The sequence below is a fragment of the Simochromis diagramma genome, unplaced genomic scaffold (assembly GCF_900408965.1).
Source record: "Simochromis diagramma unplaced genomic scaffold, fSimDia1.1 OVJJ01000486.1, whole genome shotgun sequence".
NCBI lineage: Eukaryota > Metazoa > Chordata > Actinopteri > Cichliformes > Cichlidae > Simochromis > Simochromis diagramma.
The window spans coordinates 3,467,449-3,493,257 of NW_024387047.1; the positions used below are offsets into that span (position 1 = coordinate 3,467,449).

General features: G+C 40.0%; 1 protein-coding gene across 2 annotated transcripts in view; it reads left to right on the plus strand.

Annotated features, from left to right (window-relative positions):
- The window catches only part of LOC120741650 (adhesion G protein-coupled receptor A3), a 174,752-nt gene that overhangs the window by 43,412 nt on the left and 105,531 nt on the right, over nt 1-25,809 (plus strand). For both annotated transcript variants that reach the window (XM_040044624.1, XM_040044625.1), the window contains exons 7-11: nt 7,567-7,780; nt 19,748-19,912; nt 23,015-23,234; nt 23,667-23,816; nt 25,548-25,709. In XM_040044624.1, coding sequence (XP_039900558.1) covers nt 7,567-7,780; nt 19,748-19,912; nt 23,015-23,234; nt 23,667-23,816; nt 25,548-25,709 — 911 coding nt within the window. The remainder of the gene's footprint in view (nt 1-7,566; nt 7,781-19,747; nt 19,913-23,014; nt 23,235-23,666; nt 23,817-25,547; nt 25,710-25,809) is intronic.

The following is a 25,809-nucleotide window of genomic DNA, read 5'->3' on the forward strand; positions in this document are numbered from 1 at the left end:
CAGATAGAACACAGATGCTGAGACAAAGAATCTGCAGTGAAGTTAAGTTTTATGGCCGAAGTGACATAACACTGCAAATTATGGCTGTATGATTATGATGTTTCATTCAAACACTTGACATTGTCAAATTGTTGTACTACGTGACTCAAAATTTTGCGTCTTTTTTCATAACTTAAGAAAGTGAAGCAAAATATTATATAAATTCTAAGTGTACTTCATTTTCCAAGTAACTGGAGAGTGCAGCAATGTTTTATTTAACGCAAATAAAACTGTGAGTCAGCAGTTTCCCACATTAGTTGTAGCACTGAATTTGTCCCCGCAAAATGATATCCAACAGTCCCCAAATAATGCTCAATTTAATTAGCACTTTTGTAAATTTCTAAATTAATTGAGTCCACCTGTCATCCCAGGCGTAAATGAGTTTTTCAGTCTCAGGCCAGAATGAAAGCCAGCAGGTCTCTGAGTTTTGTAATTGACTGTCTGACAGATGTTTACAGGGAGAAAATGTGTGAAACGTATTATTTTTGTCAGCGGGACACAATTTCATTGTTGATAATTATAACGACAAAGCAGTGACAGCATATAGCTCAGTTTTTTATGGACGAGAGTTATCATATCTTTTTAGTACTTGCAAATGAACAAAAGTGCATTGTACCACATAACAAAGGGCACTTGGATGTGGCGCTGGAGCACCAAAGAAACCTCCTCCTACCTTCAAATTTACAACCAGAAATGTTCTGTACACTGCAATCAAAGCGGTTACAAACGTTCACTCAAGCATTGTAAATACTCTGAGTGGCCATGCTATGCTGTTGAGCCCATCGCCATGATGACAGACTACTGCTGTGTTGCTGGTCTCCCCTGCCCGCTCCTTTCCACGTCTGCCTGCACACACTGTGAAATAAAGACCAGAAAGGGCAACAAAACAGATGTGGAGACACTGAAGTGAAACAAGTTTGCTTAAATAATGCTACACAAATAAAGGTAACATTTTCTTTACCCTCTACAATCCAGATTGCACTCTGCTATTCTGATTTGAGGTCCACTTTTAGTCTTATTGGGTCTTCATAAACGATGCATATGTTACAAAGAAAAAGCAATGTAGGTCACTGAGCCACTGTTTCGAAAGTCCCATATTGTGAAATGTAATAATTTGGTTTACTTTAAACGATGTTTAAAGCAAAATCTAAAGAAAAAAGTTACTCTCAAACTTTGTATAAAGTTTCTTTTCACTACAGGAGAGTAAATACGATTTGAGGGAAAAAAGCAAAGCGAAAGACTAAACAAAGACATATTTCAGTTGTTGGGGTTAAACTGTGGAATGATGTTGACATCAATATAAAAATGGTTTTGGTCTTTAAAAGAATGCTAAAATATATTTTGGTGGGTTCCTTGTGATAATATTGTTGCTGCTGTCTGTTTCTTGTTGCTGTTATTTCATTTTCTACTTGGAAAGTAGCTTTAATGATAAGAACATAGGCCAGGCATCTATACACATGTTCAGTGGTTCCTATATTAATTGTTTTGCACATTCTGTGTAGTCTGTGATGACTGAATGAATAAATAAATATCAATATATAAGAATTAGTTGATTTTCAGATAATAAGGGCAGTCTTATAAGAATTTCAGCTTATTCTGATAATGAGAAAAAAAACTAACATTGTCATCATATTTTTAATTTGGCTGTCTGACAGCTTTACATTTTCAGGTCTGCTTTTGGTGACTTCTCATAACAAGAACCTCTAATGTCATGAAAGCTGCATTTTCAAGTGTTTTACCCATGAAAACATGATTAAGTAGAGCTATTTGGATGATAGGTTTCCCCCTCCGCTGTTATCTCTCCACCTACTGTGAACTGTTTGACAAGCTTAACATGAGCCAGTGATTTAGTGCAAATTTGCTCGACAGAAAATTGCAGGCAAAGATTGTCTCATAAAGGTGTTTTTGTGTGGTCTTTGGCCTGTTAGGCAACGCTCGTTCATCTGTAAATCCGGCATCGGTATCCCTAAAAGGAGGAAGGAGCTCCAAGATTTGCTCGTTTCTCTTTTCCTCAGATAATCATAAATGCTCTATTGTTTTCCCTGACTCACACGCTGATGCCAAAGGACCTTCAGAAAAACCTGCTATTCACTCTGTAGAAGCCAGTGGTTGAAGGCTATAGTGTAACTGCAACTGCAAAGTGCAAAAATGTCTACACAGAGAAAACTGATTGCACTGCATGCTGTTGGAGATTTTGTCTGGGGAGCTTGCTAAATTTGTGGAAAAGTCATTTTGGCATGCACGGTGGACTTTTAAAGACCAAATATGAGTTTAAAGGCTAAAAGATTAGGACAGATATGTTGTCTATCAGCAGTGGGGGCATCAAAGTGAGTTCTTTAAGCAGATAAAAATGCTCTCTTTACTGACTGGAAGCTGTTAGCAACAGCGAAGAAAAATCCATGAGTCTTTGCTTTCTTTTTCTTTCCTGGTTACAGACAGGCAACCTCCCCCTGCCTCCCTCTGTCTTCCCTCCGTTCCTCTATCTCCCTGCTCCGTGCTGCTGTCCACAGGGGAATTGTATCTCATATGTGATAGAATCATCCTCCTCTTCTCCTTACATCTGGCTCGCACAGGGGATATTGCACTGGAATGAGAAAAATCATTGTTTAGTGCTGGTGTATGTCTGTGTGTGTATGTGTATATATAATGCAAAGGGGCATTACATTGGGATGCACTGTATGCACGATGTCAAATAGTTTGCAGAAGGAAAAAAAAAACTAATGTAGCCCATGTGCAGAATACATATCTCTACCCTACAGTTTGCATTTTTGCAGTTGCATCCAGACACTGCAATGCAGACATTCTGGAGAAATTCTATGTAATCCTAACTGTATGTGTTTTTCATTTACGTAGAACAAGCCAAACCAATTACAGAGTAATTCTGCATAGTCAGTGGACAAAGAGCCATGAGTGGAATCCAGTGGCAAGACAGGAGGCACTGCTTTTAGGCCCTAAAGCATCCATCATGGAATTACAATGATAAAGTCCTGCTCTCAGGCATGCTTGGCTCCATACACTTGTCCACAGTACAACTCTATCTTACAGTACCTTATCCATTAACTTGTGTAGTGCTCTGAGAGTCATATTTTAAATGTCATTTGATGATTGCTGTTTTCACATGGCTACAGTTTGTAAAGGAATGTTTTCCAGCAATGTACATCCAAGTACCTGACTATCTCTCAGCACCTGATACCACATTCTTGCTATCAAGAAAAATGATGACCTGGAATATAATAAAATTCAAACATGGAATCAAAAGTATGCTTAAAATGAGATTATCCCCTCATTGTTTTTATAAAAATTTGTCACTGAGGACAAATTTGTTTCTCTCTCCAACGGCTCCTGCCTGATGGTTTGCAGATGTTTACACCATACATTCCAGCAACAAGCTCTCATCCCTCCGGTGATACAGGTCGGGTGCTGCCTGCAAATGAGGGGGAACGGAAGAGTGCACGCGGCTTCCTTAGGAGATCAGGTGCTTCCTGTGTTGGGGTCAGGGCTGTCTGTTTGATGGACTCCTGGTTCTTTAACCCTGGTAGGAGGAGCACAACAGCCCAGACATAAAGTGCAAAACTAACACAGCATGTTATACACTGCCCAACAAGACCCTGCTTTCTTTAGCGGTTTTTATTGCATGATGACACAGTAGTGCAACTGCACGGGTATCATGTCATTAAACTGAGTTTCACGTGCAGAACTACTTCTCTTAGCCTGTGGTGTGACTCCAATAATTTAATGATGCAAAAATATCATGAAATATACCTCAAGATAGTCTGTCATACAAGTCTTTGAAGTTCAGTCATGCACCTCTTTTAAAACCAGTTGCTTTGAGAAAGGGATAATGAAGTGACTATACAAACAGACAGTACGTGTTTGAGAATATCTGCGTGTTTTATTTTGTTTTATTTTTAGTGTGGATTTGAATCCAATTCAGTTGTGCATGAATACAGTAAATGTAGCAATAAAGAAAATAAATCCTCTAGGAGGGCAATGATCCATAACAAATGGGGGATATGGAGGTTGGTCTATACTTTAAAAATTGCTAAATTAAAACGATTGCTCAAATAGCCGTGTTATGGACTGGTGGCCTGTCCAGGGTGTACCGCTCCTCTTATGGACTGACAGTTGAGATAAGCTCCAGGCCCCTCCGCGACCATGAATTGGATAAGCAGTTAAGAAAATGGATGGATGGATGATTTCTTAAATTGATGAATTGAATTTGCATTTGAATGATGCAGCAGCAAGAGCTCTGAATGACTTGAACCAGGACACAACTCCTACTGACACAAAACGGCTAAATCTTCTGTTGTCTCGCTCACTCTCTTTGACTTGGACATTCACATTTTAAGTGACTTCTACATTAAAATCTAGTGTAAAATCCCACTACAGCATGTCAATCGAGTTGAATTTGAGGTCTGGACCTTACTATAGCAAGACATTGACCCTTTTGTTTTTGAGCCATTCTGTTGTAGACCTACTGCCGTGCTCAGGATCTTTGTCCTGTTGAGTGAGCCAGCTTCAGTTAAGCTTTAGCTGTCAGACGTATGGAAAAAAAATAGTAAAAACATAAAAGACTTGCATAAGATGTGGCCTACTTCATATAGTGAATCATATAAGGCTTATATGATTTACTCATGAAAGTGGCCACTTTCTCATTACTTTCATATACTGTTTTAGTAAGTATCCAAAACATACAAGTTTCATTTATATCATTTTTCAAGGGATCTTATATCTGTTTTCACTCTTGTATGCTTTTCATACAAGTTTCACACAATACAGATACAAACTTTATAAAATGTATACATATCTTTTCCATATGGGACAGATGGCATCACATTTGACTCTAGAATACTTTGGTACACAGAGGAGTTCATGATTGGCTCGATGACTTGGTTTTTGCCAAAAGTGGAGCTGTGCAGTATGTCCACAGATTTCCATCTTGGTGTCACTGCACCAAAGAACATTGTTCCAGAATTCTTGTGTATTATTTAGATGCAACTTTGCCATACTAAGCTGCGCCATGATCCTTTTTAGAGAGGAGGTCAAGAAGAGCGGTCCAATAGTGAGTGTCTACAGCCATCTGTAAAACATGGTGGAAGCTGGGTGACGGCTGCATTTTAGCCAGTTGATGTTGTCTAAACCGATGGAGTTAGGAAAAGTCCCATCAGATTTTGATGCATCATGCAGTATAGTCTGAAAATTGTCTAACTGGCAATGGCTTCATTATATAGCATGAAAATGATCCCAATAAAGTGCCAGTGCAGTGAAAATACACCTGAACAGAAAACGCATAATGAAACACTATCAGCACTACAGATTGGCCTGGGTTGACGATCAAATTTAAACTTTCAAGATGATTAGAATCATACTAACTCGATTTTTACTTTTGGCTCTTCAGTTAGTCATCTTCCAGATCTTGGCATATCTGAATAACTAGTACTTACCTGCAATTGACAATCTGCAGTTGTTTAGAAATGGCTCCAAGAGACCTTGTGTAAATCTACAATTTTCCTTCACTAAGGTTCTTGGACTTTCCCATTTTCCCGACCATTGGTGAATCCAGTGAGTCCTGTCAAACAAGTAAATTTCATGCTAGCAAAGAGAATCTTCCAGTTGTAGTCTTGAATGAAAAGTTAATTGACACTTTAGCACCTTCATCACCACTTATTAAAAGATTAAGATGACTGTATGTGTATATTTCAGTCTCTATGTATAGTTGTGTCCCTGTGTAGGTTAGAGAAATTCCAAAATAAAATCAAACATGAGCACCCAATTATTATTTTTTAATCATTAAAGATGATGATTGCTGGAAAAATACCAGTTAAAGGAAATTGTTAGAACCTCCAAATTCATGCACATGATGAGTGTATGGAAACTTTTGGCCACAACTGTATATTTCACATAGGATTTAAAAGAAGATGCATACATATAATCTGGTGCTAAGGCACTGCTAATTCAAAAGCATTGTACTGTTTTTTTTATTTCACAGACTCGGCTCCAGTGCACATGCCCCTAGTTCTTGCACATATAATTATGTCTCTGTCCCTGTCCCTGACTTCCTTTTGTTGTCCTACACACACTCCCAAACCCACAGCCAACAATTACATTTTGCTCTGACAGTGTCCAGTGGCCAAAGGCAAGCAGCCACACTCTGATCCTTGCCTCAAAGTGTTGTTTCAACAGTGTTAGCACCAGACTAGTCAACAGTCAATGGCCCCCATGCTGTTTCTGTTGTGTTTCATGCAGAGGAGATAGCAAAGCCTCATCTGCCACTACTGTCATAGAGTCTCGACAATCTAACAGGGTCATCAAGCAATTACACTGAGATGTTGCCGTGGAGGAGGCAATATTAGTGACCAGTTTTTAAAGTCACTCTCAAAAGCATGTCACTTTTAATTATACACCTATGATTATAAACTACTTATGTAGAAAGCTGAGGTCAAGGCTCTGCTTGTGTTAATAGCTGTGATTGCCCTGTGGGTTCTATGTTACAATAAGTAATATTGCTAGCTACTCAAGGCTACTCAAGGGAAATGTCAGCTTGTGAACTTAGACCTTTTGCTACCACCCAACATGGATCTTTCACTGTTTTCCTCTTTCAAACCAATTCATCGAACAATAAAAAGGGTTTATGAGCCACAAATTGAATTGTGTGTCTGGTGCTTTCAGCATATATAACTTATTACAAAAGACACAATGCAGGCAAAGTGCCTGCTTATGTTGCTCTTTGGAGCATGTGCAAGGAACGTGACTAAAAATAAAATACCTTGATTTTCTAATTATTACATTATGTTTATATTTACATGATTTTTTTAACTGGATGTTTTTTTTATTCACAGATATTTTTTTATTGTTTCAAGCTCTGAGAGAGTTCCCAGTGTAGTGCACTGAGCTGTCAAGGCACCAATCCATGCCCTGCAAAATAGACAGCACTGATCTCCAAGGGTTCAGTATGATTAGAGACATTACACTGTGTTGTATATCATATTTCAACAGTATGCTTAGATCAATCATTTTTCCAAAATCAGGTCCATTTTCTGGCACTAGACTAAACACTCCTATGGCTTCTAATCTCCTCCCAGTTGTAGCCTTTTATCTTTGGCAAAAAAGCCTGTTGACCTGGCCAGCTGCTGGCGCTATTGTCAGCTTCCTATGTGGAAAATTTTAGGTGTCAAGGAGAGTCCAGGGGAGCACTCTAGGCTGTCACTTTATCAGCTCCTGTTGGTTTCGCTGAGCAACAGCAACAGTGTGTGAAGGATGGGGGAGGGGTGTGACCTTGACAAAAGGTTTCTGTGTGTTTATAATATTTTAAGGAGCATGCGTGTTTGGTTTTCCCGAGAAGAATGCTTGTGCTTGTGGTGGAATATGTGGAAAGACCTGATGCCTGATTTGAATCCATATGTGATGCTGAGTCTGTAGAACTTCCATTCCCCGAAAATCTCCATTCTGGCTTTTTTCCTGTCTCAAAGAAGCTAAAGGAAGCTTTACAACATAACCATTCTGCTTTAAATCTTCTTCGTGTTCCAGATGGACCTTTGGAGATGCCCCTGTTTCAGCTCATCCCCTCCCGGAGGCAGCTTGTTTTCCATGGTGACCGCCTCCCCCTGCAGTGCACCGCTTCCTACTTGGACCCATCAGTGGAGCTGCTGTGGCGTCATAACGGGCACATCGTGACCACGCAGGAAGACCGAGGCATCTACGTGGAAGAAACCCTCATTCACGACTGCTGCCTGCTCACAAGGTGTGCACAAAGGATAGGGGAGTGCATCTAATGTGTGATTAGCTGTTGACTGCCCTGTTGCACTGACCCACATGCACACAGTCAGAGCCCGACTAAGCCCACGCAGTCAAAATCCACATACAAATATGCTGATGCATGAGGAGTTTCGTCAGAATATGCATGCGTTTACTCATGCAGCACAGCCACTTCCACGGGAACAGATGTAAAATATGCGTGCGGAAACACACACGCGCTCTCTCACTCACTCATAGAGGCTGTGATTTACCTTTTGTTATTACCGCCCTTGATAAGGATCTGAAAGGACAGGGCAAAATTGGCTTGGCACGGTGCCAACACCTCAGAGCAATCCGCGGCCCGTCTCTAGAGGTTGGCCGTCCAGCCGCTCCCCGAGCACTAGCTGTTTACACGCTAAGAGGAACAGATGCTGAATCATAATTGCAGTGATAAATTAAAGCAGCAACACTGGCTTTTGTGCATTTTTAAAAATGTTTATTTTTTGATATAAGACGTTGCCTCAAACTTCTGTCCTCTTCCCATCTTTGCCTCCTTAGCGCTGGCCTGCTTTGTGTCATGGGCGTGCTCACGCACTCCTCTGTTTGTGTGTTACAGTTAATGTTTTTGACATAATGCCGTGGCAACAGGGCTCAGACACAAGAACACATTGCTGCCGATTGCTTTAACTGCTGCCTTTTTCTTACTTGGCCTCTCTAACATAAATATTGATGGAGTGCTGACAGAAATATGTTTCCCTGTGTTAACGGGGCCAGAACGCCTCTTGTTGTGTGGTGTGTTTGGCAGCAGCAGCACCAGCTACTTTTCCGCTCCATTACTGGGAAGGTATACCGTTTCCCCTGCTGCAAATACCACTGATAGTCAGTGGGGTTTATTTGCTTTTATTATGTAAAATTAACTCAGTGGTGAATAATCGTTCTCGGTGATCCCTGTGGTGGCATAATTAGATTAAAGGTAGTGTGGGTGCTTTTAGTGATGTATTGGTGTCTTTGTGTCTCAGTGGTGATGAATGTTTTAGGTTCATTTCAATCAAGGTGTTCACCGTTAGGGATCAATACAATACTTTGTCACTCTCTTCTCAGTGCTTACAGTCGTAACAGGGAAGTGCTACCAAATACTGGCACATTTCCGAGGTCCTTGAGCCTGAATAGTTTGACATCATCCTGCTTTATATGTTCTTAATTACAATTTAACAAGAAATATTGTACTTTTTTTTTTATCCGCTAAACACTATTTGGCAGCTCGTGCAGCTTGTATTGCAGATTAAGATTTTACATGCCAAATACTGTATAATCAGCTTAAAATTGTAATGCATTATGGATTTAACTACCTACTAGCATATTAACTAGTAAAATTAATCACCAGTCTTAAATGTTCCTTAAGCCTCATTTGTGGTCACCGCAACGGTTGTCACTTGTGCCAATTGTGACATCATCACAGCCCTTTATTCATTTACACTGATGCTGGAGGCATACTGGACTTGGTGGGCTTCTAAATGATAGCTATAACAGCTCAGAATAAACCTCAGCATCAGCATCACTTTTCTTTTTTTAGAGTTTTCTCCGGAATGTCTCCACTTTTTCAAGTTGTCCCTATGCCTCTGCATTGCTACAACACTGAAAACTGCAATAAAGATCGACCCTCAGACACTTGTTTCCAACTGAACTGCATGTACATACACATAATCTAATATGCAGTAACTTTTTCTAATAGTGTAACAAAGGGGACAGTGGAAGTACTGCAATGCTAAACTGTGTAGGTAGCGTAGGTTGTAATTCTTCAAGAAGTGAAGGGTGAGGGATACACTTAAAAGAAGAAGGATGCCCACATGCATTACACATGCAAGACATGACACGGCGCAGCAAAAACTACACGTTGAGTACGGTGACTAGTGCAGCTGCTGCGATAGCTCAGTCCTGTCTTGTTGATAAAGATGGGAGCATCAGTTGGGTATTAAGTACAAACCCAATTGCGACAGGCTGGAAAAGTAAATGGCACTAAACAGTAACAGCTGGAGGAACATTTTGAAACTCATCAACAATACTTTGGGGTATAAAAAGGGGGTCTTAGAGAGGCAGATGTTCTTAGAATTAAAGATGGGCAGAGGTTCACCAGTCTGCAAAACAACTACATCACAAAAGTGCGGTTCAATGGCATTAATTCAATTTAAGGCAGCACAGCATTAAAAAGTGGCATTATTCTATTATGGAAATCACAGCATGGGTTCATAAACAGTTACAGAAATCACAGTTTGCGTGCCATCCACAAATACAAGTTAAAGCTCTGTGATGCAAAGAAAAAGCCATATGGGAACATGATCCAGAAACACTACTGTGTTCTATGGGCTAAAGTTTGTTTAAAATGGACTGAGACAAAGTAGAAAACTGTTCTGTGGTCAGAAATCGGAATTTTGAAATTGTTTTTGAAGAGCCTGGAGAAGGAGCACCCCTATAGCAATCTCTGATGGTATAGGGGTGAATTAGCGGCTATGAAATTGTCGGCTTGTACATCTGGAAAGGCACCATCAATGCTGAACAGTTCTACAGGTTTAGAGCAGCACATGCGTCCATCCAGATGAGTTTTTTTTTTTATAAGGGATGCCTTGCATATTTTAGTAAGACCATGCTAAACCTCATACTGAATCTATTAACTCAGTATGGCTCCATAGTAGAAGAGTCCAAATGCTGAACGGGCCTGTCTGCAGTTTTCACCAGCTGAAAACATTTGGCGCGTTATGACATGAAAAATATGATGAAGAAGATCCAGGACTGTTGAGCATATAGAAGTCCAGCAGCTGCTCTCCTCACGTCCCAGACATTCATATACTGTTGTTAAAGAAAGAGGGAGTGCTATACACAGTGGTACACATGGCACACGACACAATCTAAATCACTGTTTCTTATATATGTGTAAACAAGCCAGGTGAGTAATGATATTGCAATATTTTTTCAAGCTAAAAATATGTGAATGATTTCTTTACAGCTGATGAATCTGCAGTTAAGTCCAGAAAGAATAATAATGTTGGCTTTTATACTGTTTAATCATTATTTTTTTATAATAGTGAAGAGAATGTACTGATTTTTTACAAATTTATCATATTTCAATATCTTATTTTCCACGTCCCCGATATTTTCGTTTTATTTTCAGTTTGATTGAATTTAATCTCCAGTTTTGATCTCCAACTTTTGATTTGTGAGCTCAGATTAAGATCAGATCGATTATGGTTATTAAACATAATAACTACACATTATTCGTATTCCTGTTCCTGCTGTTATACATCATTCTGCCATAATCCAAAACATTCTTTGCAAACAGTAGCTTAAAGTAAAGAGTCTGAGTACAACTTTCACCATTTGATGTCATGAGAAAGAAAACTCACTGGAGACAGTGAGATTTAGGCTCACTCAGCCCTCATTATGCATATTCGGGGGTCCAAACACCTTATGTAACAAACCCTCTATTATGGTTGTGTACAGACTGGTGACGTCTGTCAGTGTCTCTTCCAGCCTTCTGCTTCATCAGCCATATCACTGTAGACTACATGAACCCATCTCCCTCTCCTCAAAACTTTGTCTTTCTTTTCCAGCACAGTATCCCGATGAATTTCCCAACACTCCCATTCTGATTAGGGCCCCATTTGCAATTACGCACCACTCTTATCCCAGTATACACAAATAATGTAATTTTCTACTCCAAGTGGAACCTATTTAGGTCATGTTTCTCTTGGCACCTGAGAGTGTCTCCCTCATGTAGAAAACCTACAAAAAGCAGACATTAGTTCCATAGCTGATGAGTGAATAACAGAGCTTGGGCCAACAAAAACAATCTGCTGTGCATGGGCTGAACTTCACCCTTCACCCTTTGCTGTATCTTAAAGTGGAGTGCTGAGAGAACAGTGTGTGTGTGTGTGTGTGTGTGTGTGTGTGTGTGTGTGTGTGTGTGTGTGTGTGTGTGGGAGGGAGGGAGGGGGAAAAAATTAGTGCTTTGACTTCATCAGCCCTGCAAAATTTTTGTTAAAAAAACAGAAAAAGAAAAAACTTAACTGATGTTTTGACCTTTGACATGCCAGATGCAGTCGATGCTTATTTAAGCACAGTGGACAAGATATTAGTCATCGCAGGCCGTGTTGGTGTCGTTCACCTTGGATAAATGTCTTCTGAGTCAGTGAGCTTCGCCCTGCATGCCCCATCAGAGGGGAAAGACTGAATACACAGGATTTAGCGCGTAGCTTAAAGCCCTCATCTGGATTTGTTGCACAGCGTTGCAGCAGTGTGAGCAGAGATGCCAAAGCCTCAGTGAAGTGACCTCTTTGAAGGTGAACCCAAAATGTTTTGCGGCTATTTTCTCATCTAAATTCTGCTTTATCCTGCTTTAGGCAGTATCAGGCAGGCAGCCAGTGTAGACATTCAAAGCCTGACAGGGTGTTTTGCTTATTGAAATGGGCATAACATTATGAAAAGTGTTTGGTTTTTTTGTTTTCTGTTTTTTCTTTTTGTATCTATCAGCTCCCTCTCATTTCATGCTGTGCCATGTCATCATGGCCTCTCATTTGCTAGAGCAGGTGGGCCGATAAGTGAAGCCATTTACATTGCTCACAGTGAATAGCAGCAAAGAAACGGGCCCCATGAGGCCTGGTGGTTCTGCGACGTGGGTCAAACTCCTGCTGAGTAATGGTGTCAGGCCAAACTCCCAGTGTTAGCTATGCTAGCAGCAGCAGTGGGATCAGCCTGGGATTCATGTTTCATTAATCAAACATTTCAGAGCCCTGTAGCTAGCAACAGCAGACACTTTGGATGTATCTTCCTTAATCCTCTCCATTTTTAATCAGGCTAATCTTACACAAAACCTGATGTGGATGCATTACTGAAGGCAAAGAAGTCAAAGTGTTTCTAATGGTGATCTCTCTAAAAGCTCTTTTTCCATTTTGTTGCGCATAAACTTTAATTTCTTTCTGCTATTACCAGCATCTCTTTCCTCTCTTATTGCATTCTGCAGTATTTTCCTTAAATTTCTGTCTCTGTTTCTTTTTTGGTAGCTTTTTTTTTTTTCTCTCCTTTGTTTTCTGCGCTGGATTTCGCCATTTGTTTACGAGCTTTTGTGCAGCGTCAGTTGATAAGGAGACCAAATGTGATTATGTCCACACATATTGTAGGGTTTTACCTCTGGGTTCATCACTTTACTGCTTGCCAGTTTCACTCAATAAAGAAAAATAAAAGCTCTTAGTTACATTGGATGAAGTGAAACAACGATAACACGAGGTGTAAATTATTTATAGTCCACATTATATAGTGTAGTGCATCGAGTGGTTTAAGACATGGAGCTAATTTGATGGAAGCTGCTACAGTGGGAGTAGTATCTGTGAATTATGCCACCGTGTGTGTGTGTGTGTGTGTGCATACCATGGTTGCACACATATACTCGTTTAGGCATTTAAAAATTGACAAAATCAGTTGATGCAAATTCACAAACGATGCTTTTTTGGAACATTTCCTACATAGCTGAGTTGAGGTGGGACAGATTGAAACTTTACAGTCTCATAAGCAACATTGTGTAAACAAAGTGTTAAATATCAATGCACAAGCATAAATGTTCTTAATGAGTCCTTTGGGAGCTGCTCTACAATAGTGCAGTATTACTGAGGATGTAGGTCAGTGCTTTCTGCGGCTTGTGTGCCTCTGCCCTATTGATTTTCACTAAGTGGTGTGATTTCTTCATATGTTCATTATGTGAAAATGACCTTTTTCCCCTCCCTGAAAACTAAACAGGCTGCTCCATGGTTTCCCTGCTCTTCTTTCTCTCTGTTTTTTTTCTTTTTTTTTTTCTGGGTGCAGCAGCTCACCAGGGATGTTAGTGATCATCCCTCAGCCGAATATTTAGCAGCGAAGTTGTCGGGAGGGGGGGGGATGGAGGGAGGGAGAAGGAGAGGAAAAGGAGAGGTGAGGGTGGGAGGTTTTGTGCATGGGGGTGGGGGTATTTCCCTCTGTATTTCCCAGCATTCAGAGATTTGGCATTTGTTCAACAGTGATGTAACTGTCCCCTCTGCGCACTATTCATGTCTAGAGATAGAGAGAGAGAGACGCTCTAATTTAGTGGAACTGCTATCACACTGATCTGTTTTGGTTTGTGTGCTGCAGTGACACCTATTGTGTAAACATTCCTGATAGGGTTATTATTGACGCCACACTAGCAGGGTTTTTTTTTTTTTTTACTTTTTTTTTGTCTGTAAACACAATAGCTTGATTCTGATAAAACTTTATAGGGGTTTAGAGCAAGGTCATGTTAACAATCTGGTGAAATCTGGGTTATATCCACCAAGGCTCCCCTGATCAATTTAAGGATTTACTGGGCAAATTTTTAAAAATAAGCCTTATAACTTGCTAACACATGAAAAGTACTGGACAAAGATTCAAAATATCATGTCACATTTGACCTCTGACCTCTCCTTCAAGGTAAATAGATTGATCTGAAAGTCAAAATGACATTAATACTATTAGAACTTTGTTTTATTGTCTATGTTGACATAATATATATATAGGGAATGATATATTTACATTCTAAATATAATGTTTCATTACAACCTTGTTATGTTCGGCACATTAACAGGTTACAACCATTACAGTACATGTGCAACGTTCCTGAATAAGTGTTATTGTCTATTGGAAAACAAAATGAAGATTTTTCACATGTGTTTATTAGTAAACATGTAAATACATTTTTTTTTAAACAATTAAAGTGATGACATAAATAATTTGAAAAAACTAATGGTGGTTAGGACTGTTGTCTCACAGCAATAAAGGCCTGAGTTCAATTCCGCCATCAGGCTGGGGTCTTTCTGTGTGGAGTTTGCATGTTCTCCCCATGTTTGTGTGGGTTCTCTGTGGGTACTCTGACTTCCTCCCACAGTCCAAAGACATGCAGTTCGTGGAGATAGGTTAATTGGAAACTCTAAATTGCCCATAGGTGTGAATGTAAGTGCGAATGGTTGTCTGTGTCTACGTGTTAGCCCTGCGACAGTCTGGCGACCTGTCCAGGGTGCACCCTGACAAGGATAAGTGGAAGAGAAAGGATGAATGGATGGACTTGGTCCATTTTCTGCTGCCACTGTGTGTTTCACTGTGCTCGTTGTATTTAAATATATGTATCATTAAGGGACCATGTCAACGATCGATAAATGTTCCACTAAAATCATCAGCCAGTTCGTGCTGGAAAATGTTGTAGGGTTTGAAATCTCTTTGTCTTAAGTACATTTATACAGTTATTTATCTGACATTAAATTTTTGATATATCCTAAATACAGTAAACTTGACTTCATGAGTTAATATATAAAATGATGTAAAACAATGTTGATATTGTATTAAACATCACAATTTGGAAATATCCAAAAATACTATATTTCATCCATCCATTCGCTTCCGCTTCTCCTTTTCAGGGTCGCGGGGGGCGCTGGAGCCTATCCCAGCTGTCATAGGGCGAGAGGCGGGGTACACCCTGGACAGGTCGCCAGTCTGTCGCAGGGCCAACACACAGGGACAGACAACCATTCGCACTCACATTCACACCTAGTGGCAATTTGGATTATCCAATTAACCTATCCCCACAAGCTGCATGTCTTTGGACGGTGGGAGGAAGCCGGAGTACCCGGAGGGAACCCACGCAAACACGGGGAGAACATGCAAACTCCACACAGAAAGACCCTGGCCTGATGCTGGAATTGAACTCAGGACCTGCTTGCTGTGCAGCAACAGTGCTAACCACCGTGCCACCATGCTGCCCTAAAAAAAAAAAGTCAAAGTATAAATGCAAAGAACGACACCATTTACCAGGGCAGGGATTCTACTCACTACTATAGATTATACATTTGATACACTGTACATTAAATTAAGCATTATAAAATTATCATTAATTTGTAATTCACTAATTACTTAATTCATTATAGATCACACTAGCGCTGCCTGGTTCGACTAATTTTTAGACACTATTGACAAAATTGTTTGATGATGAAAGACAGGAAAAAAAATGGTATTTGGTCACAAGCACAGCAGCTCCGCCTATTCAGACCTTCTGCTCAGGATGGGTAGCCAATCTGAGGAAGGTAAACATAAAGGGAGCACAAGACAACTGCCTTCATATAGTGGATGATGATAGAGCTGCACAGAGGGTCTAAGATAAATAGAAATTAGGTTGAATTGTAAATCAAACAAAGCTACTCCCTTAAAACCAAAAAATGCAAGTGAAGCGTGAAATGAGTACAAAACGTCCTCTTTAAGTAAATACAACGGCATGAGCAACAGGAGCAGGTGATCCCAGTCATTAAAAGGTTCCTATGGAAACTGGAGGAGGTATTGGACAAGATGAAGTGGAGGATGGGAGAAGAGAGTTTTGGGTGAAATGAGGACGCTATCCTGTGCAAATTGTATATTACTTTTTTCACTCTAATACACCACAGAAGAAGGTCTGGAATACTCGGGTCTCTTCGCATCTCCGTTGCTAAATCGATAAACAATTTACTAAACTTTGGGTTTACAGACAGCAAGAGTTTCCCGTTTCATTATCCTGTGTAAAAACAAAATGTAACCACCACAGAGTTTGATGAGTAATCTATGAATTACTGCAGCCGCCGTTTAATACAGGTCCTGTGCAAGTAGCCTGAGAAGCTTGACTTGGTCTATGGATTTAGTCTTTCAAAATACCTCCTAATATTTTATCTATATTATCTGTTTATATTGAGTTTCCAGACACCATGTCCTCATTGTTGTATGCTGTGTAACTGTTGTACTGTGAAGACAGGCTTGACTGTGCCAAGAAGGTTTTAATGGAGAGCCCATCCAAAGTTTAACACAACATCCTTTTTGTTCCACAGGGCTTCATTTACGTTTAAGTGGGGCTGGAGAAGAGACATGGGGAGAGAGAGGGTGATTGAAAATGTGAGGTTTTTGTACTGTGTCAGACAGAATAAGCATGTAAAATCATCGCAGTCATGTTGGGGAGTATGTTATTCCTGGAGTAAGGTTCAGTAAGGCATGCAAACATTCTTACTGTATATGTAAGAAGATCTGTCATAATGACAGTACAAGGCAAAAAATAGGTCCTTTTCAGACAACTGAAAATGTACTTTTGCTCACAAAATGCCACCACACATATTTACACTTGCACAAAAACAAAGAGCCAGGCACAGGCCTACACATTTGTTTTGTAGCCCAGAATGTCATCATCTCAGTCAAGCGTTCAAATCTGATTTAGGGTGTCTTAGAAAAGCAATCAGAAAGGGGAGCTTCAGTGGAACACAGAAGATGAAATCAGGACTCATTTTATTCATTTCCATATCTTGCTCACAGAAAGCCATTGGAGCAAAGTCATATGTTGGAAATGTTAACAGCATTCACTGAACTTCCTCCTCTTTCTAAACAAGTAGCAGTGGAGATAAGTTCACATGAAAGCACAATGTGTTTTCATTTGGAAACGTTACTGTATGATCGCATCACCTCTGTAGTAGATTCAGATCACAAAGTAGAAAGATTTCATTTCAGTAATAGCTCATTTAACTGATGAACTGATTTTGCATTTTAATGCATGGTCTCCTCATTTCAATTTATTTGCATTAGCAGTTCATATGTTAAACACAAGTCAGACTCTTGCTAGTTTACTATTATTTAAATATGTTTTGTGGTTCATTCACACCTATTTGTTTTTTGTTTCAAACAAAATTCACAGCTCTATGCAAATGTTTGCTTTTAGTGTGAAAATGAAACCCAGTGACAGCTTGTCAGCTGTCAAGTAACCAGTCTAATAAAGGATATGTTCAAGCAGCATGTGCCATATGTTTTTGTAAGATTTTTTGAAAACCACGCCAACTGGTACTATATGTGCACAACTGTGGATTTGTCACTAATCAGGTAAAGTGAAATAAAATGTTAAGTATTCACTTGGCTAAGCTAACTGGAAAAAGAGAGAAATTACTGTACCTGCACTTCTTAAGCTTACTGACTACTTAATAAGCTAATTGCTTAATTTATACTTTGGCATTAGTCTATGCAGAGCCAATGACTGTAGTCTACACAAGAGGCAGACTATTGCCAGTGTTTATTATCTGTGTGGGCTGCATCAGTGGTGATGTGTAGTTATATTTCTAAGAAGGTACACCTCAGGTTACGGCACAGGGTTTCCAAAGGGTTTATGACACGGGGCCTTCATACCTGTGGTACAGATTTAACACAGAAGGATACATACACATGCTTTAAGTTGAGGGATTTTATCGATGTGGACAGTAACTTCTTAAACTTTTTACTGCTTACTTTTCCAGCATATTTTTGGTCTTAGCTAATCTAAAATATAAGCTTGTTTTTCAACCTTAAGTTTACTCTAAAAGCATGTGGGTTGTGTAAAACCCTCCATCACACTCATCCCTTAACAATTTGTGATGATCCTTTTATCGGATATTCAAGCTATCTTTTATTTAGCTTAGCTTAGCACAAATACTAAAAGCTAGTATGCATTGATTCCTAGTTATTTCTGTAGATAACTAATTAAAATGGTACCTCTTTTATTTCATGTGTGGGGAATTTCAAAACTAATTCTACAGTTTGATGTGGTAATGAGTGGGCTTCTGAAGTGTAAAACTAACTTTATGAGCTATTCTGAGCTTTACTTATATGTCACATCAATGCCAGTCTTTCTATTTGTTCTAGTAAATTGAATAAAAAAAACTTAACCAGGGTTATATACATAAACTATATTGGTATTTTAGAGAAGTTGTGGGTTTTTCATACTGTGTAGAAGATATTGTCCTGTTTTTGTTTTGCAGTATTAGGCTGGGATGTGTGAATATGTTTACATGTGTTGGTTGTCGGGATGGTTGTTTTGACTTTCTTGAAATACACGCATGGAAGCCGGAAATAATTTTGCTAATAAGCATATTGAGACAAAAAGGATGACAGGGAGGAGTGAGAGAAGCAGAAAAAAACGAAGGCATTTCATTTTTCGAAATAAATGCCTTCCTCACACCGTCTGATAAATGTTTTCTGGGATTACAGCTTTCGCACATCAGAGCCACTCAGCCACTAATCATCTTTACTCTGAAAGATTTTCGTTTCTTGTCCAGTCTGTCACTTCAGATTTTCCATGTCAGCTGTAATACTTTCCCATTTGTGCAGCATTGTTCCTTAAGTCGCATTTAAAAACTTTATGCAGCCGAGTGGGGGTATACAGTGGCATACTGTGTATTACAAACACATGCAGCTTAATTAACACACAAAAAAGGCATTAGGTTTTTACACAGACACAAAGCAAAGTGTATATTTGACTACAACTGGATTGTATTTGAAAATAAAACAGTTGGCATTTCTTAAGGAGGTAGAATTTCCATGGTGATTATTCCCATTGCTTAGCCATCTCCAGCGGCTTTTCTGTTTTTTTATAACGAGTAAAATCCTCAAGATTAGTCGCGTTGGCAAATGGCCCTGCATTGGCTCTTTGTCACCGTTTCACCATTCTTTGTTTAATCAGGCATTTTCCATTGAGATAAGAATCGCTGTGACAAAGTAGGAAAGATAAGCATGAGTAATGATCATCTTAAGTCACAGCCAACGTTTTAAGCTACCACATACTTGTATATGGACAAAGGTCCCTTGAATGAATTAGATCGGGTGAACCACGCAAGCGCACACACATCTTTGCACTCTACAGACGTCTTAAGATGACCTTAACTCTTTATGCCTTTTGACTGACTTTAATCCTTAGTCTAATCCAAAAATAATTCAAAGCACCCTAAAATCAAGCCGCGAGAGAAAACTAATCCTAAAACTACATTTAACCCCAAATGTACGACTAGGCTCTAATTCGGTACTTCGAACTTCTCCTAAATCTCATAGGAAGAGGTTCACTGACACAACCCCCTCATGGATATGTCATTTTAAAAACACATTTTCATAGTTTTACGTGTCTTCTCTCTTCCTCCAGCGAGGTTATTCTCTCCAGCATCGATGTGCCCATTGCTGGAATCTGGGAGTGCCTGGTGACCAGTTCCCGTGGCAACACTTCTCAGCAAATGGAAATCGTGGTTCTGGAAACGTCAGCATCATACTGCCCTGCTGACAGAGTCACCAACAACAAGGGGGACTTCAGGTGAGTAACCTTGCAGCCACAGACAATGGCAGATTAGTTTTTCAGTTTTATTATACAGGCTGATTTGGAAAAAAAAAGGTCTCAAAATAATAGTAAATGTATTTTTGAGAGTTGGATAAGAAACCTGGTACATTTCATGTGTTTGTGCAGTTGTGGCTTGCTCAGGAACCATTTCTTCTCATACCCCATCACCAACATATTCTGACACATGCAGATACCCCTTCGATGTATGTTTCTCATGTGAGGAGGAAAAATAAACCCCAGCAATATCTGTATCTGGAGGCACTTACCTGCAACCAGAAGATTGCTGTCCAGAACATCTGCTTTTCCCACATTCATTTTTACTTGCATCACTTGCTTTTGCCTATATCTAGGGACAAAACTGGTTAGGTAAAGAATTGTGTTTTGTGTTAAAATACGCCCTTCATAACCCATTAGCTGAATTTTCTTATCGTTGGTATGAGCAAGAGTTCCCACCAATCATCACATACTCATTCTACAGCATTAGTACATGGGATTTACATTGGGATTTAAAATGATATGGTTGGAAACAGTCAGTCTCGCTTTTTTCAGAGATAATAAAATCCATCTTAACTGACACACTGATTACTGTAAAAACCTATAATCTATAGCTTAACCAGCTTTTGCAGTTCTATTAACTGTTAACCTAGCTAGGTTAGTCCCAAAGGTTGATTCTGTTCATCTGGACGTAGCGTTTTCAGTGGGAGAAACGTTTCGTCACTCATCCAAGTGACTTCTGGAGTCTCAGCTGACTGCAGGTTTCCCCAGCCTTATAAACAGTACATTGCACAATAACTGAAACCAGTACACTGAATGAACAATGGGCTGTGAGGTCAGTTTCTTGATCAGTAATATGAAAATTGTCATGACCATTGATCAACAACCACTGATCAAAGCCCACTGATCATTGATCAAAGACCATTGATCAATAAATAAATAATAAAAGTTCTAGTAAATATTATGTAAATAAACAATTTCCTTCAATCTGCCTGCACATTGTACTTTGGTCTTATGCTTGGCATCAATGGACTGGTTTTCAAAGCTGAAACCAGGAATTCTCCTGATATATAAAGCAATAGTTTAACCCCACTATTATTTATTTCACAAGAAATATTTCCAATTATAAAGTAGCATGTTATAAAAATTAATACTCTAATCACAGAACTAACTCACTCTGTTGCTATCCCTCTATAGAGTGCCCAGTCAAGGTACTTAAGTCTGGTTTTAGGTAGTGTCGTGCTGCTTTTCGTTTCATCTTACAACTGGTGTGCCTTCCTCTAAGTTTGGCTCACTAGTACAGCAGAGTCTGGACAGTTCATATTATTTAATAATTGTTATGTGCAATAGAGAAACTCCTACACACATTATGGCTCATTGTAGTCCAGATTTATATCATGACTACAGAGAACAAGATGAATAACTAAAGTCTCACATAGACAGAAGAAAAACGCCACACATCTACTGTGCACTCCATTTTCGCTGTCCTCGACTCCATGTAACCACGTTAAAACTGTATTTGTTAACATACATGCACGCACACCCTCCACCTCTCTTCCCTTGTGGGTGTGCTGTTGTCATGTACACTCTTTTGTAGCTGCTGTACTTTACAGCCCACTTCTAGTGCAGCAAGCACAGAGGCTTTGTTTCTGCTGGAGCATTGGAGTAATGGGCTGGAAAATGAGCCCCCTTTTTGTTGGGGGCGAAATTAATGCCATTTATTACTAAGTAGCTGCTGCAGCAGCAGCAATGTGGATGACTAGAGGTGGGGGTAAAGAGAATGGGGTGGGGAGTAGTGTGATGGCAGGTCTCTACCCTCAGAACAGATTACTAGCCTCCTGAGAGCACTGCTCCTTTATTTTAATTTTGATGAAGTCAAAAGTGTTTGTTTTCACATTAAACATTTTTTCAGCTTATTTTCTGAAGTACAACGTGATGCTGCCTCTAGCATAAAACCACGAACATGAGACACATGCTCCTTCTTTGATTGATCAACATGTGAGAACACAAGCCGCTCTGTCCTAAGGCTACAGAAACACAGACCTTTAATATACGGTGATGCCAAGTAACAAAACCTGGAGTTCTTTTGTTATCTGCGAAATACAGGCTAGTGTCCTAGACTGTGAATGTTTGGCTGCCTTTTTACACCCTAATGAGCTTTATTTTATTGAAACACTAACAGGCATTACCCAGAAAATGGAAATGATCCATTTGACTGTAAAATCACACTAGCCCCTATCATAGGTTGGTCAGTAGAGCAGCTCCAGGACTTGGTTCTTGATGACATTATTGAGAAAGTCTCATTTCTTGCTCCAGAGGAGTCTTCAGTGAACTTTGTATTACCGTAAGAACAACACTTAATTTGAATTTCCCTTTAGGAGTAACAGGCAAGAGCAGGTTCTGCTTGAAATATAAATCCTTCACTGACATTCTCCATCTGCCACTGTGGTGCATATTTAAGTGGGGTACGCAGGCGATTTTGTAACGCTCTTTCAATATGCTGTGGAAGTTACAAACAGTTCAGAACAGAGTAGAGGATGAAGTATCCTGACTTTCAGGCCCTTGTATGGGTCAAGCTGTGCCACTCCACAAAGCCAGCTTTTCCAAAGATCACCTTGAGAGTATTTATTCTGTTGTGCCTGCAAGAAACTAAAAATATCAAAAATAACTGTGACGACATCACACAAGTTATTTTTTCACACATCTGGAGCCACAGGAGGTAAAAGTGGATGTCTTTGGATACTCAAATGTGGGATAAAGCCAGAGGAAACCATCACAAGCAGAGGGGAGAAGACATCAACACCTTTAAATGTCTTTTGTGATTAACAAAAAAAAAAATTTCACTGCACCAAGTGAATAGACAATAAACTTCATTAATAAAGTTAGTAAATAAAATTAATTCAGAAGTCATTAATAAGACAGACGCGTGTTTCACAGTCAAGAATCTGGGAGTCATCTGCAAAATAATTAAGCCTAGCTGTAAATCATTTATGCAAATTAATACTTTCCTAAGTACAGGGAGTATGAAATTGCCATCTGGTGCCGTTTGTGTAGATCCTGATATTTCTGATATTTCTTTGGCAGGTGGCCAAAGACGCTGGCTGGCATCCTGGCCTTCCTACCCTGTGCTCCTGCCACCTTTGGCTCTGCCCCTCACCCATCTGGCAGCGCTCCTCACCCCTCGAGCCGGGCAGAAAAGAAGGCGTGGCGACGTTGCGACCGTGCTGGGCGGTGGGCTGAGGAGGACTATACTCAGTGCCCTTATGCCAGTGAACTGACCCGTGTGCTGCATGAGCTCACCCAGGTATCAGCATTAGTGTAGAACTAGTGCCGAGAACTGCTGGGAAACAGGATTCATTTATGGATTCTGTTTCTTTTTTTTTAAATTGTCCATCAATCCTTATTTAGAAAGTTTCCAGCTTACTCTTAACAGCAAGATTTCAAGTTCATATTCCCTGAAAACTACCAGTTGCTTTGATTCACCTGTAGCCTGCAGGTATTTCCAGATCTGTGTATGAAACATTTATATGCAAGCTGTTTTAGTCTACTTCTGCTCAAAGGATTCCTGCATTAAAGTGACAAAGTTGGCAAAACTACACAAATTCTTGAAATTTTCATTCATTTTATTCATCTTATCAACTGTGCAATGTTTTTGTGGAATTATTATAACAAGCCGTCATGTTCGTCCTCTCTGAAAATTGTTGCATACTGCACAATATATTGATTTCTCTTCCAGATACCTATTAATACGACCAACGCTCAGCCTTTTGGACAGCAGTTGGTGGCCTTCACCAGCAGGGCGGCGCACTTCACCGATGTCATGGATGTCATTTATGTCACCCACCTGGTGGAGAGACTAACGAGGCTAGTGGAGAAACATAAAGATGTAAGAGGAAGCACAGAAATATACTACATCCAATGCATTTATAGTGGAATCATCCCAATATTTTACAACTGAATTAAACAGAATCAAACCCCTAAGATGCTGTGTGAATGAACTGTAAAAGCAATTACAAGGTTTTCAGTGGCATAACCTGTACGTCGTTGCAACCAATGTGAGTGACTGCAAGCAACCTCCTGCAACCACTCACCAACTGGTTTTGGGAATACACATTTTCCTCGGCAAATGGTCGTTGCCGGGCTGCCACCAGCCGGTCTTTAGACTGCAGTCACTGGGGCCTTAATGACAGTTATTTAGCTTAAATCAGCCAGTCCTACTCTTGTCAAAGAGTGCTTATTAAAAGTGAAAACACATGTTGTTTCTAGGTCTCCATTTTAATATCTGACCCGTTTCACTCTCAACCAGCTTATGCCATCGGCTCGTCTAACTGTCAGAAGAGGGACTTGATTTGCTAAGTAACTTTTCTGGGAACTCAGGACAGTAGGAGGGGAACCCTGCGAAACATATAATACCTGCAACGTGCTATTCTTGTCTACAGTGACAATTAGACAGCAGCTATTAAGCCTAAAGAGGAAGGTATTTTGTTTGTTGTTTCAATCAGGGTTGAATTTGCCATGGTCGCCCCAGACAGCCTTAGACAATAGTTCTAATTGCAGTTCCTATTCTGATCTGTGCACATGTTCATTCATTCATTTTTCCATCACCCTAAGAAAGAATAAGGTTTTGTTTAATGCTCATCTAGAGGTTACCCTAAAGACTACACCATATCACATTACCCATCAGTTAGTTGCTCTTGCACTAGACAAGCAATATCACTGAAAAACCAAAAAACCAAGAAATGTCAGTGACTTGTCGATCACAGTGCAGGCCTTCTCTAAAGATACCCTACGTTATCAAGCTTTTTGACTCTAACAGGGACCATGATTTACTAATTGAACATGTATTTATTAAGACTTGCAACTAGCAATTAGGACCACATAACTGATGAACGTCTGCACAACCACTGCTCACCAGATCCCAACAAGAAACCACAGAAGCTTCCTTATAAGACACAGTAACATGTTTCTCACCTCATACAATATCCCACTGGCCATTGTGGCACTGGACCTGAATGGGAATCATTGTTAAGATGCATCTCATGTTTGGGCGAGTCATGTTTTTACCCTGAGTGAATTTCTTCAGTAGAGGCAATGGGATTGTTATACTGGCATCACACTGAAGGTCAGGTTGTGTGAGGGGGAACGGTGCTGGGCTTAGTCAGTGAAAAGAATCAATATTAGCTCTCACTTGTGCAATTATTCAACACAGGTCACTCGGGAGGACATATTATTAGGAGATACTTAGAGTTTTATCGTTCCTAAGACAATGGTGACGAGACCACCCTCATTCACGGAATAAAGAGCAGCCCAATGAAGCAACAATAAAAAGTACAGTAAGTAAATAGTGAACTGCCATCCTTAGGAAGCAATTATGCCCCATTGGAGCTCCTAATCTAAATTAAATCTCCCTGTAATGAATGAAGCCACCATTGCCTCCCTCACAATCCTGACTGCAGATTACAAATGTGCCTGTTGTTCTATGATTGATGTGCATGATGAGTCTGCTTCTTCCTTGCATGTGTGTGCGTGTGTGTGTGTGTGCTGTACACGTACAGTGCAGTTTGTGTTAGTGTGCGCGAGCAACCATTTGCATGAACGTCTGCTTGTGCTTCCTCAGCTGGGGGACTATATATCAGACATTGCCAGCAACATGATGCTGGTGGAGGAGCATATCCTGTGGATGGCACAGAATGAGGCCAGGGCGTGCACTCGAATCGTCCAGTGTGTGGAGCGAATTGCTGACCTGGCGCTGACTGGAGACAATCAGGCCATTTCTAAGGTATAGCTGGACTACAAAAAAAAATACTCACACTCAAGGCCACACTCAGGGCAAGGGTTGCTTATCGCGCTAAATGACGCAAAGCTTTCACTTTTTTCTC